The sequence below is a fragment of the Mastacembelus armatus genome, chromosome 16 (assembly GCF_900324485.2).
Source record: "Mastacembelus armatus chromosome 16, fMasArm1.2, whole genome shotgun sequence".
Lineage (NCBI taxonomy): Eukaryota > Metazoa > Chordata > Actinopteri > Synbranchiformes > Mastacembelidae > Mastacembelus > Mastacembelus armatus.
This window is the reverse complement of record NC_046648.1, coordinates 14,927,569-14,941,839: the sequence shown is the minus strand read 5'-3', so window position 1 is coordinate 14,941,839 and position 14,271 is coordinate 14,927,569. Positions and strand designations below refer to the sequence as shown.

General features: G+C 39.4%; 1 protein-coding gene across 6 annotated transcripts; it reads right to left on the bottom strand.

Annotated features, from left to right (window-relative positions):
• Positions 1-979: 979 nt before the first annotated feature.
• On the bottom strand, positions 980-13,597 carry esrp1 (epithelial splicing regulatory protein 1). 6 transcript variants are annotated; one of them, XM_026317391.1, is made up of 16 exons: positions 13,245-13,597; positions 12,678-12,836; positions 12,411-12,527; positions 11,919-12,030; positions 11,276-11,410; positions 10,736-10,790; positions 10,537-10,647; positions 10,276-10,408; positions 10,074-10,116; positions 9,178-9,497; positions 8,014-8,238; positions 7,679-7,931; positions 5,956-6,136; positions 3,846-3,987; positions 3,297-3,386; positions 980-2,298 (listed from the first exon to the last, which is right to left on the bottom strand). In XM_026317391.1, the coding sequence occupies exons 1-16, from the start codon at positions 13,374-13,376 to the stop codon at positions 2,164-2,166; spliced, it is 2,343 nt and encodes a 780-aa protein (XP_026173176.1). In that variant the 5' UTR covers positions 13,377-13,597; the 3' UTR covers positions 980-2,163. The 6 variants fall into 6 exon arrangements, with proteins under 6 accessions (XP_026173176.1, XP_026173178.1, XP_026173177.1 ...); XM_026317393.1 differs by having other exon boundaries at positions 7,691-7,931; XM_026317392.1 differs by having other exon boundaries at positions 10,537-10,644.
• Between the last annotated feature and the right edge of the window lie 674 nt (positions 13,598-14,271).

Sequence of the window (14,271 nt, the reverse complement as noted above, 5' to 3'; positions counted from 1 at the left end):
GAGATAGTTTTCAATCCCTAACAATTTATGGAGTCACACTTACTATTTCTCAGAACTGACATACCTCTCCCAAAGCCATAATACAGAGACATGCTTGTTGTTTCAGCATATGGCAACATATACGTTTTATCTATGAAATCCTCAAATGCATTAATAAAAGTATTTTTGTAACTAAATATCCTGTAAACATGTTAAATCTTGCAAGAAAATGCCCTTCCTTTCCTTGTTCTCTTAAAAACTAATCAAATTGAACTACCAAAATGACCAAAAAATACATAACTGTGCCTGTTTTCTGAGCCCACTTCCCTGCTAATTGTTGTCTCTGACACATTGTCCCTTTATCCCAAGGTACTTGTACTTCATATGTAAAGAAAGAAATCATGAACTAATAAATTTTCTTTCAGAACTATGTATAATCACACTGCTTTTTCCTCAGAATAGTCACACATACTTTGCATATTTCCCACAGAACTGCCAATAAAGTGATAGTGATCATAGACAAAAGTATTTTGGGTTTTATTGCAAGGATACTAATAGTGTTGTTGGTGGTTTGGACTGTGTTTACTGGGTGAGCAAATGAGTGAGTGTGTTTAAAAGGGATCAAGTTGGGTGGGGTGCCCAAGATTGTATTACACAATCCCAAATCTGCCCTGAGGGGGTCTGACATGCTTTTGTCTGCCTTCATTCTCTCTTCCCCTCTCTATACTCTCTATTTTTCTTCCCATCCTGTGAAAAAATGTGATTAGTGTGCCTGAGTGACTATAGTTTCTTGCCTTGCATGTATGTATGTCTGTGTGGGAAACAGAAGTAATCACTGGGGACAGTGACTGTGAGGGAGTTCCCACAGTTTTGCCTCCAGCCACATTCTGTCTTCACCACGACTCCACCTGTGTGTTTGTGCTCCAGTACTTAAACCCTCCTGAAGTACAGCCAGCACAATACATACACTGCAAGTGAAATCAAACAGCTGGAGGCCGACTGACTTCACATGTTATGTTTATTATTTTTTCAGCATGGCTGCAGCAGGACATCCTGAGCAGGAGGAGTCTTCTTATAGGCATTTATTAAATTGGGTCCAAATAATATCTCTACAGGGAATAAATGTAAATTCATTCACAGGTTACATGTCAGATGTGTCCATTTTCTGTACTTCTCAACTCCTAAAAATCAGCATATTAAAAAGTAATATGGTGAACAGATTTTTGCAGGGTGAGCCATTGTTTCTGTCTTAGTCCCCATGGTAGATGGGGGAAAGAAGACATGGAAAGTGTGATGGACTGGTAAATCCTTATGGTCTGACGAAAATATTAGAGGAAAATCTAAGCTGAGAGTCTGTGACAAGTCGTCCATAAGACTGAAATCCTGTGATTAATTTATGAAGAACAGTGGCTGACCTCTGATCAGGTGTGGGGAAGACAACATTGGCATTGCACAGCATGAAAAGAGACCCACACAGGGTACATAAAGGAGAGGACCAATGAAGTGTGAGATGTCACATTTTTGGAAGTGAAGTCTGATGCAAGGATCAGACTATTGGACAAACTCACATTGTAACAAGTTTTCATTCAAACATACTGCCATTATATTCATTAGTAGTCTTATTGATTAGCAGTGCATTGATATTTGGCATTATGTAAACATCACAAAGTTTTACTACTAACTTCTTCATGCACTAAAGCTTCCAATACAATCATTGTGTACTATATATATATATATATAATATATATACCCAGTACACATGTGTATAAATGCATACATTGCATTGCATAAACAGATTAGGTGGTAAAATGCATCAACACAGCCATGCATAATACTCATTCTCATCTCACTGCGGACACGCACACGCACACTTTCACTCTTCACAGAAAAGCTGAGGAAAAAAAATGCTTAACTGCTACAAGGTCATTCTTCTCTAAGTTTGGCTGTCAAATATATCATAGTGATTATAATATAACATGTTAAAAATCTCTATAAAGCTTTAAAAATACACACTGTGCAATATACGACAAAACTCCTATTTTTGGCTAAGGCCACAATGATTTTGGTATAAAATACATTAATTTCTGGTCTTAACAATATAAATAACACATCTATAAGACTATTTTTAAAAACCTAAAAGCACATTAGAAGTCACTGTCACATGATCATTGTATATGTGTGACCCTACAGCAGGGTCAGGTCCAGGTACTGCCCTGCTGGTTTGGTCATGAGGGCAGGAATGGACATGATGGGAGCATCACCTCCACTGGACTGACCAATCAGACTGCTGCTCAGAAGGGAAACGGACTCCACGGGGCTCTGGAGGGGGAAAGGAGTGAGAGTTAGGGGGACGAAAGCAGAAACAGAAGATTTTTGTTCAGCGTGAAAACAAAAAACACAAAAAAGCCCTTACACCAACACCAGATGTCACCCATAACCTTCTCAACTGCTTCAAGGCTACACCTGTTATTACCTAAAACATTACATTACAACACCACAGATAAACCATTCACTGAGCCCTGAGACTTATACGCTATACTTGTCAAGCTTTGCATTCTCACACATATGCAGTTTACAATGATGCCACTTTAAAAAAAAGAGCTAAATAAAGCATTTAATTTGGATGCTAATTTGGGTTAGGGTGACTGATGACTGTTGCTGGCAGATCAGATGTAGCTAGCAAGTATAAACTAAAACTGTGAGTTGGTTTAGAAGGAGAAAGGGATTTCAGAATACACACACACACACACACACACACACACACACACACACACACACACACACACACACACACACACACACACACACACACACACACACACACACATATACATACACACACATACTGAGCATAGCGCCTATTAGAGAACAATTCACACCATTGTGGCATATAGAGAAATCTAAAGCTTGACAGAACTACCTAAGCTTAACTGAATAATCACTGTAGGGGCCAGGGTTTAGTGAACAGTCAATAGTCCTCTCAGCTATTGCTACAGCCCATAAAAGACAGAAATACAGTGTTCTGTATTAGATAAAACTGATTTCCATAAAAGAGTTGTGCAGTTGGTCAGAAGACAGCACCTCTTCAGATGATGCAAAACAAACCCAATTATTACTGAATTCCAGGAAAATACCTCTAACCACTCAGCCTACAACACTGTGTGGTTAGTGGGAAATATCACTATTGTGTTGAACCCTGTAACCCGCAATGACCAGTGAAGACCCACGCCACAGCTACAACCACTGAATTAACTGAAATCACTGAGCTCTCAGCCAATCCTTACCTGCCACCTGCCACAGACACCTTAAATACACACCCATTCTTTGGGCTGCGTAAGCAATGTCCTGGCTGGGTCATGAGCATGCATGGGCCCGGGGGTGTGCACGATAACATCCTCAGGGGCGTACTGTGGTGTGAGGAAGGGGGAGGAATGACAGAGACAGTGGGCTGAGATACAAGTAACCACAGACACTAATCTATTGACCACAGGGGCCTCAATGTTTATGAAAAAAATTATCAGTCCCAGTTTGTCACTTAATTTCCTATAAACTCCATTCAGCCACTTATTTATCATACTCATAGAATTCTTTGCTCTTTCAGTTTAAATAAAACTTGAGTTCCTCCAATTCAAGTCTAAGCAAGCAGCAGTGCATGTCATAGATCAGGGAGAGTAGACAGGATAAACTAGTTTGATAGCCTCTGGGCAAACACTGCCTGACAATACACACCCTCAACAGCAGGACACTTAGCTCTTACAGACAGGTATGTGCATTGTGAAGGCACGGAACATTTACATATATAGGAACTGGACTGAAAACCAGTTTTTGAGCATACATAGTACATTCCGGATAGATATGTCTCATACCTGGTACCCCTGGACTGCATTAATGAGGTCTTTGACTCCATTGCTGTTGTAGGTCAAACCTGGCATGCGCACCAACCCCCCTGGAGAGGAGAGGGAGGAGGGGGAGGGGAAGAAACCGATGGTGGTGGGTGAGCCAGGTGGACTGGAGAAAGAAAAGAGAGAATGTAAAGACAGAAAATATATAGAGAAGGGGCATGTTTCTCGAAGTAAAGCATATAAGAATCACAAAGTAATTTGGGTTATTTATGAATGACCCGTTTTCTCTGCATTAACAAGGGAGAAATGGAGGTCAATGATGTTTACCAAGTTTTCTGATACCACAGTGTTCAGTTATTAACTGCCCTTGCCGCAGTCTTTCTCCTTGGAAAGATGCATTAACCAAAGAACTGGTTGTATTTTTCCACTTTGAACAAGAGTCTGTATTTGGTGAATCAAATTTTTGCATTTAAAGTTTGCTTGTCAGCAGTAAAGTGTTTGCAGGCAAAGGATTCACCAGTATAACATGTTATTAGCTCCAGTGAGTGTAAAATCTGCTTTCATGTTCTTCAGTTCACCATAATGATGCCTATGTAAACAGAAGACTCAGAAAAACAAACATATAAACAGCATTAGTTTAGTTTCTTTTGCACATACTCAGCAGCAGTCAACAAGTAAAAACTATCTGACAGGCGCACTTTACAGCAATGTAGTTTATTGGCTCTGAAATCTATTTATCCTGGTTCTGGATCATTTGACTATTTATTTATTATTTTATTTGACTTAACTGTAATTGCTAAGTACACTGAATTTAACACTTGAACACTTTTGAACACTTTTGATTTGGCAATTTAATTTGCCAGAAAGATTCCATTTTCACAAAGGAAAAATTTAAAATTTGGAAAGTTTACTTTGTATGTTCATATCAGAGATATGCTAAACAAAATTATACCCACATATACTTGGCTCATACTGACAACAGCATAAACCATTCTGTATCATACTGATATAGAAAATTTGAAATATAGTTGTCCTGTACTTGTATTAATATCTTTGATCGAGATATACACCACCAGTCAAAAGTCTGGACATACTTTACCATTGAATTGAATGAGAAAGTGTGTCCAATCTTTTGACTGGTACTGTACCTAGTATAATTAAGCATTTGTGCCTTATATGTAAGATTGAAGTATTTGTTTTGTAGTTTTGGGTGGAATACCTTAGAATAAATAGTACATGGGTGGAACTGAACCATTAGTGGCAAAAGGAACAAGTCTACTAAAACATAAACACTGGACTTGTGATACGATTTATGACTGCTCTTGTAGTCACGTTTCTAACAATTTGGCAAAGGTATAACTAGTACCTATACTAGTTCACTTATAGTATATTAAACAGTACACTAACGTGTTGGACTAGTAAAATTACTCAAAATACCCCAAGGAAAGAAACTATGTTGGATCACTATTATTGTTTGAATTTGCATTATTTGGTTATGTTCCTTTTTGGGTGTGTTTGTAACAGTGTACGTGGATATTATTGTGTTATAGTTAATTAGTGTTGTGTGACTAGCAAACTAACATATATGTTCAGGTTTACTTGCAATCTACGTCAAAGTATATTTTCATAAACTAAAGGGTGGGCTAAAAGCAAACAATTAGTACCAACACTCTTACATCTAAAGTATACTTACTAAAAAGTTGGCCAATTTAGTCCCAAAAAGTCTTTAAATAGCACACAGTGTACTATCAGTACATTGATATTAGTATATTTACTACATAAATTATACTTTTATAAGTATAAATATATTTGAACTTAACTTAATAAAGCAAACTTTAAATATTACTTTATACTTTTGTTATAAGGGTTATCTTATCTTAATTATCCCATTGGGGTATTTCTGTAGTTGTAATAGGACAAATTGTATAATTTTCTGAACAAAAGAATTTAAAAGCACAGATCTTGATAAAAATCAAGACAATTTGTCTCGAGGGCAACCTGTGCACTTCTGATAATGGCTGACAACTGACAACCACAATGTGTCTAAAGAGAAATTCAGCATGCTATTTAAATTTTTGAGATAGTGAGACTGACAAGATCTCTGTTCACATCACTTTATATCTGCACCACTTACCTGGGGTAGTAGGCTGTGTAGTTCATGTACAGCTGAGCTGTGTTGGGGTAGTAGGCATGTCCTGGTGGCAGGGGGCGGGGGGCCAGCAACACCTGACCAATGGGAGGGTAGAGGGCAGCAGCAGCCTCTGCAGGCAGGACAGGTGGTGCAGGGGTGAAGGAGTAGGATGGTGGAGACAAACCTAGAGAGAGGATAACAGTGGAAGAGACAGAAACTCAAAAACACGAAAACAGTAACTGATGCACACATTCATGATGGTAAAGTTTGTCATTGTTTGTTTCTAGAATGAGGCGCTCATGCAAATTTACAAACAATGACCACCATTACAATTTCTCAGCACACGTGTGCTGTATAAATGTATATGTTAAAAAGCAAAATCTTTATGAGGATGCATTGTACTGGACAGTGGATCACCTTGAATATTTGGCAGCCAGTTGACCAGCTTTTTAGGCGAAAATCTAAATATCCCTTATATAACTAGTGTTTTGATTTGTTACCATATGTGCAGCTCACCCATAAGCTAACATCGTAACATGGAATTGTCTGAAAGATCAAGTAAATCAGCAATGTATGCAATTATAAGTCTCTGCAACATGTGCTATAATGCTACATTCCCATAAGCAAGCCAAGATCTAATTGATAAATATACAAAACTGTCTATATATCCAGCATTTGCAAGATGAGAGCAATATTCCTCTCAGAGCACAGAGGCATTGTGATCCAAAAAGTGGTTGTGGATATAATCATTTGGGGAAAAAAAAAAAAAAAAAAAAAAAAAGGTATGTGTATATGTACATTCTCAGAAGTGTTTGGTTGTGCCACCTGTACACTTTCCCCCTTTCCAAAATATGTTTCTAGCGAAATGTGGTTATGTGAAACAGAGACATACTGTCTAACGTGTATTTGCTTAAGAATCATCAAAATTTTGTCTTGTCTTAACATGACTTCGCAACTACCCACACATGCCTAGCCTTGAATCACTGTGCTGTATCCTTTTCACTGATGTGAACATCTGCACTTCTTATCAAGCAATTAATAAGCTTCAGACCACTTTTAATTGTACCTGTTTTTTTAAATCTAGGAGTGCACCAGTGCACATTTAGGTGATGGACTACAGACACGGAGAATAAGCACATTTCTATGCATCAGCGTTCAGCTCTGCCCACCTTTCCCATAGCTTCTGATTGGACAAGCACTGGAAACACACACACCTTAAGGTGCATTGATCTATTAAGGTTAAATCCCACAACCACGACTATTAATCTGATAAGACTGGAGAGTTGTAAGCCATTTTGCAATATTGTAGCCTAGTTGGTACTGAAGCAGTTTTGCTTACATTTTCCCAAGCCTTTCAGATCTTTATGAATTACTTGTAAGAAAATTAAATTATGAATGAGTTACAAACATGCTGCTGAAAAGGCAAACTATAACACCTAATTAGAATGTGTGAACACAGGTGATAATTGAAAGAATAAACAGTTAACACATGAGGTTTCTCAGTACATGCAGATGGATTTAATCACACTAAATTACAAAGAGGCACCACACTCTCACAAGCATACACCAACACACACTCATATACAGTTTTGAGTCCTCCTATTTAGACCAGATGTCTCCATCCTCCCATACTACTAGATTGGAGAAAACCCAGCAGCCCTGCCCCCACGGCAGGAACCCACCTACCCTGCAGTCCCGAAGCACCCCAGCTCCCAGCAGCACTTACGTCTTGACTTACATGGCGGCGGGCTGAGCCCTGTCCCACATCTGCTCCGGGTATGTGTGTGTGTATGTGTGTGTGAGAGCGAGCCTCCCATCAGAACTAGGCCCATTTCCTCAGCGCTGCAGGGAAACACTTCCACATAGCGGCTGTTCGCCCCACGCTGGCTGGACATCACATGCTTGTGTAGTCGCTGTGAGGCCTGAAGTGCTCGCTCTGCTGAGGTCATCTGGATGAAGCAGTCACCTGATGGGCGACCCTGGGAACAGACAGAAACAACTGCTCACATGCTGTATCAAAATGCATGTGTGTGGGTGTGTTAGTGCGGTTGCTGCATGTACCTGCTGGTTGAGGACCATGTGTACACCATGTGGTCTGATATCATGTGTAAACTCGCCCAAGAAGGTGAGGATATCCTCTATGCTTGCAGTGTAAGGTAGCCCCCTCAGCCTTAGACAGTCCCTCACACCTCCAGGTGGGGGCAGGAGAGACACTGTGGGAAGCACTGATACCAAAGGGGCAGGTGCAACAGGGATCAGGGGGGCTGAAGAGTACCGGTTCAACACCTAAAACACACACACGGTTGTAATGAGATATTAAAATGAATTAATTTCATGGAGACGTACCCCATCCTTAACTACAAACAGTACATGCCTAACCCTAACCTTAAACCAAATTTAATGATGGCAGCAAGGTGGGGACCAGCATCTGGTCTCATACATGCACACAGAGTGTACAGATTTCCTCTCTCTTACTCTAGTTCAAGGAGTCATTTCTCCACTTGCCAATATAGATTTTACATTTATTTTATAATCATGTAAATGCTTCATAAATGGTAAAAAATTAAGACGTGCATACACAATCAGATGCTGGTAAGCCAGCCTATAACAAACATCCCAGCAAGCCAACGTTGTGTGTGTGTTGCATGTGTTGCAATGTCAGACAGGAGCTGGCTTGTTGCCAACAGGACACCAGCATGTTTGCATTTCTGGAGAGGGCCAATAAAACTACTTAGTCCGTCACACATTAAAGGATAAAGAAAGGAGTTTGCATAGAAACGTATGTCCAAGAAGATAAGAAAATTAGTCCACACGTGTTCATCTCATGAGGGAAGCAGTGGGAGACAGAAGAGAAGAAGCAAAGAATGAAAAAGTAAGAAAGAACAAAAGGGAAAAAGTAGTTGACTGTGCACCTACGCTCTAAAGGGAAACACACAAACAGTCCACCTTGTTATGAAGGTCCCCACCCTTAAGCCCTGTTGCAGTAAATACTACAACTAACCATGGAGAAAAGAAACACACCCACATATCGTCATAAACAGAATTCCTGAAAATCCTCTTTTTAGAAAACAAGATTAAAAGATACAGAACAAATTATATCCCAAATGAAGGGAATCATAGAAAACATTCTACAAATTAAAAATAAACAAAATAATATGTCCACTATGTACAAATACATACTATTCAAAGAAACATATCCACATCCAAGTGGACACCCTGACTTACCTGTTGGACCTCTGCTGCTGTACTCTTAAACAGCTCAATATATCTTTTCCCCAGGATTTCCTTGTGTTTCCTTAGAGCACATTGGGCGTGTTCCTCACAGGCAAATAACACAAAAGCATCCCCAGTTGGACGTCCGTCTGGGTAGCGAACAAATAGGATGCCCTCCTTCCCGCCACTGACTGGACACGTCTCTTTAAGATCCTCCCCTGGAGAGAAGAAGGCAAGCACCTGCTCGTGTGTGGCGGTGAAAGGAAGACCTCGCATCCTCACTATGATCTGGTCTTCACGGGACAGGAACAATGCCACCTCATTGGAGGTACCTAGCACACAAACGCAAGGACACAGACACACCTATTAAACCACAAAACAGATTTATCACACTGCTCAACAGCATAAAGTTTTTTCTTGTCTGAGCAGCCCATAGTGATGGTTTGGAGTGTTTTCTCTTGTGTTGTTTGCCCTTCTTGTTCTATAATTGATAAGATATACTGAAATATATACTGAAAATAACTCTTGTGCCTTCATGATTTTGAGTGACAGTCCAAACTCTACATTTTCAGCACTGCATAAGTCAGACTGATAATTAGAGTTTGTTTCATTCATGTATATTAAACTGCCCAAAAAATAGAACAAGGCCCTTGTTATGGTACACTTTTAAAATATCAGTACAACTTGCCCCAATGGCAACCTGCGCATTTTTGACAAAGTCTATCAATATAGGGTGAGGGTGGAATAAAAAGATCAAATTTAAAACCCTAATGTGAAGTGAGGGAGTGACAGAAATACATGCATGCATTTGTTGTAAATGTGCAAGGTACATAAGTACAGTATGGGGGTAGATATTGCAGCATATATGGAAAGGAAGGCTGGGAATAGTCTTAGTTTTATTGGCTCACCTCCAGCTATCTTTAGGAAGTCCTCTCCTGTTGCTTTGTAAACCTACCATCAGAAGGAACAGAGTTAATAAAAATGTATTATTATGATTAATGGGATATTGTCATGTGTGTTGAGGGATAAGATGTTGGTGACTGAGTTAAATCCAAGTATTGTGGTTGATTTACTTAAACAGTAATAACTAGCTTGGTTCAGACATATTACCTCTATATATCTGTTGCCCATGTGGTGTTTATGTCTCTGTAGCGCCAAGTCTCTGTGTTCCTCACTGACAAAACGAACAAGAGCTTCTCCGTTCCTCCTCCCCTGGGCATTAAGACACAATGCAGCCCCTCCTCTATACAAAACAACACACAGAGCATCATAGCATGTTGTAAACCTTGTGTCAACAGCAGGTTTTAGAGCAAACTCAGCTTATAGTATATGATGTAGCACGAGCATGCCTTTAAAATACCAACAACATACTTGGCAATGTTGAGTCCTCTGAAGAATCGAGCAATGTCCTGGTCAGAAGACTGCCATGGCAGCCCTCTGGCTCTGATCACTGTGTTGTCGCACACTTTCTCCATCTTACTGCTGCACACAAACACACACATCAGCGCAAAAGAAGTGGACTTGATTTTACAGAAAAAAATAATATTTATCTTAAGCAAACTATATTTACCACGTGCCCGTCTCAAACTTCTCACTAACTCTTTCTGAGTGCGAAAACATGTGACCTAGAACAAGAAAGCAAAGGAGAAGGGCTTCCAAAATTAGATAACTGCCTTTTGAAGTCACAAATTATAGTACACAATTAAAACAAATTATGCTGCCTTGTGATTAGGGAAAAAATAAACTATATAATGGATTTATTAATTGAGAGTTCCCTATTACAGATATTTACATAAAGAGCATTTTATTTAAGGGTTGCAAGAATATTGTTATTATTACAGGTTGGAAAATAATGAAAAAGTCCACAAAAATAATTATTTTCCAGGGGAAAACAGGCAACATATTCAAATGTCGTTTTTGTCCAAAAATTAATATATAATACATAGATATTCTGTTTACTATCATATAAGCAAAAAGCAGTAAATTATTTCAGTGAAAGCCCAGGCCCATAATAATATACTTACCTGTAAACACACATTAGTTTAACCTAATTGCCTAATTAACTAATTACCGTTTTGCTTTTAGTGTCCCTGTGCAATATAATACTCACAATATGGCTCAGAAAGCAGGCCAAGGATAATGCTGGACATGATCTGAACATGGCATACTGCTATTTCTGCAGGCAATATGGCTGATGGATCCAGGGTGGCCCACATGGCAGGCACTTCAACTGGTATATTAAGAGCTGAGGAGGAGGTAGTCAAGGAGCAGCCAACAAATAAAAACAATCTAACAGACTGAAGTGAGCAAAAACATGCCGTTACAACCATATGTCTGAGAGGTAAAATTAAAAGATTCATGTGTGTATGAGAGACATATGAGATAAATGAAGACAAACACAAGCCAAAAGAAAGCTGTTAGTTTGGATGTTTGTTTTCCTGTTCTGTCCTGTGGGTGTGTGTAGGGTTTATGCTGTTGGCTAAACACACATACTCTTTCACTCAGTGCTTAGTAAGGTGCTGCCATTGTTTCCATATTTGCATTTCAAAACCTCTAGTCCTGCAGCCAACACCCTGTGGCTTATAAACTTCAGTGTATTGTAAGGTTCTGAGTTTAATATGTGCTCAAAAGATCAAGTTAAACATAATAACAAAAACAAAAATTATCCAAAATATCATGTTAAAGGTGTTATATAATAATATCACAAAGTCAATAGCCCATCAAATGAAAACAGGTGACATATTTAAGGATACAGTCCACCATGAAGTGTACATTCAAGGCCTTGAGGTCAGATGTAGGGAAGTGCTCCTTGAACTCTTTCCGAAGGTCGAAGAAAGAGTAGAAACAGTCTGGAACAAGGATGTTCTGGAGAGGGCAGAAATGAGATCAGGTATTGTGAATATGTGGGCCATCAACAGCTGCTGTTTCAATGCTATTATAGTGATAGCAATAAAACCAGTGAAGTAGCCTCTATGTAACACTTAACAGTTTTGAGATGTGGGAAAATATCACCAGCTACATTGTGTGGCAGTGTGTTATTTGCACAAGTATGGTATGAACATGGGCGTGTATCATTAGACAGGTTTGCATGACTGACTCTCAGCTTTCTCCATAACATTAAATTCAACTAGGAGCACCATGCTGACATGACATATTTCTTTGTGACTTGTGCAAGTGCAGGTTCCTGCAGCAGTGAGCGAACATCCGCCCTGGCTGTGAGGCATTCACCCACCCAGCTCGCTCACCTTGCTCGCAGCCTGAGGGTGAATCACTTGACGAATGTGGAGCTGCCCGTCTGTACACAAACACACTGACGTGCCTGTGCCGACGCTGTTAACCTCATTTGTCAGTTGTAAATGAAACTGCAAACAGAGGCATCAAACATTTAGAAACACTGAGGTTATAATCGAGCCTCAGGACCTTTAATTAGCAACTCATTGGTAATTACTGATTAATAAAAGCCTGAAAGAAATGAAAAGGCTTATTTTAAGTAATTTCGGGAAGAGTGTTACCAGATTTAGAGCCGACTCAAGACTTGTGGCTGTATATACACATTCTGCTCCAGATCCATTCTCCTCTTCCACACTCTCCTCCACCACATCCTCCTCCCCCTTTTCTTCTGTCAAGTCTGAGAGGTCAGGCTTAATGAGGAGCTCATTCACCCTGCCCAACTGGTTCCCAGATATAACAAAAAACAAGTCAGTCTTGAAACTGTAGCCTAAATAGAAAGTCACAAGTTGTCAGGCAGGCTGATAAACTAGTGTTAAAATAGATTTGTATTACATATATTGTTACATATAACGTAGTGTAGGCTACTTACACATCTTTAAGAGAAAGTGTATGCCTGCTTATTATTCTAAACTTCAGAGCCTGTACTCAGCTGATATGTGTTTGTGGAAAGGAAACCCAGAAAATGTCACTCCCTCACCATTTTAAATCATGAATTCATATGGATTTAAACTTTACTTTAGACCTCCATGGCTGTCGTTTGTTCAGCTTACCTGTTCACGCCTTTATTTACAACTACATTTCCTGCTATCACATTTAACTATAATAGGTAGAGTAGTAATAAGTTTTACCTTTTTGTTTTTTACATCCACCAGCTGCCAAACCAGCTGCCCCAGCTCCTTTTCGTCGGATCCCAACAGCTCTCCACTCGCGCCAGATGTGGCGGTGAAAACCACCGCCAGGTAATCTACCTGCGCCGTCATATGTGCACGAACACAGCCAAAAGAAAAAAACCGAATCTAATACCACACAAAACTAAAGACCAGTAACTACAGATACACCGGAGGAAAGACACGCGGGAGGCGAGATGTATAAACACCTTTACTTTGTCACCCGAGCGCAAAGGTGAGCTCAGTAAATCCAGATTTCGTCGCGTGTAAATTTTTACGTGAAGCCTCCCACAGTCACCATCTCGAAGTAATGGCTGAACGTTCCCAGTTTTTGTAGTGCAGCTACCTGTATGACCACGTGATCATCTACCTGCCTCCTCCCTCCTTCAGGTGGTTTTTAGATTAGGACGTGGCAAACTAGACCACGGAGGACACAGAATACAGGTGGATTAGGTATAATACAGGTTTAAAAATGTTTTTATGGTACCGACACAGAGATCGGGGTTAAATGGTTATAGCCCACCTGTCACCTGTTTTCAGTTGAATGATCAGCGCATGAAAAGTAGGTATGACCTCGATTTTTTAAATGGATTTTCCCATTTGATGGGTTTAATATTTATGTAGGATTAAAGTAGTTTATATAGGAATGTCTGAGAGGTAAAATTAAAAGATTCGTGTGTGAATATATATATAAAATAGTTGGTATTAGTATGAATGTTTCTTATTCTGTGGTGAATGGCAGTAGAAAAGACTAATTTTAATAAAAATGGTAATAACATTTATTTATATATATATTTGGTAATAAGATTTATTTACATACACATAACTTCAGTAAGTTAACAGGTTGTTTGAAGGTGTGTACTAAAGCATAGACCAAAAAGTGTCCCACTTTACCAAATCCATCCTATAAATAACGGATAAATGTGGCGAAGCAAAAATTTAAATTCTTGCTACAATAAGGCTTTGTCATTAAAAACGTAATGAAAAT

Coding starts and splice junctions, on each gene's coding strand:
- esrp1 (XM_026317391.1), bottom strand. CDS start 13,376: ATGACGGCGCAGGTAGATTACCTGGCGGTGGTTTTCACCGCCACATCT. Junction 7,932..8,013: donor ACATGGTCCTCAACCAGCAG/GTACATGCAGCA, acceptor GTCTGTTCCCAG/GGTCGCCCATCAGGTGACTG. Junction 3,387..3,845: donor ATGCAGTCCAGGGGTACCAG/GTATGAGACATA, acceptor CTCACACCACAG/TACGCCCCTGAGGATGTTAT.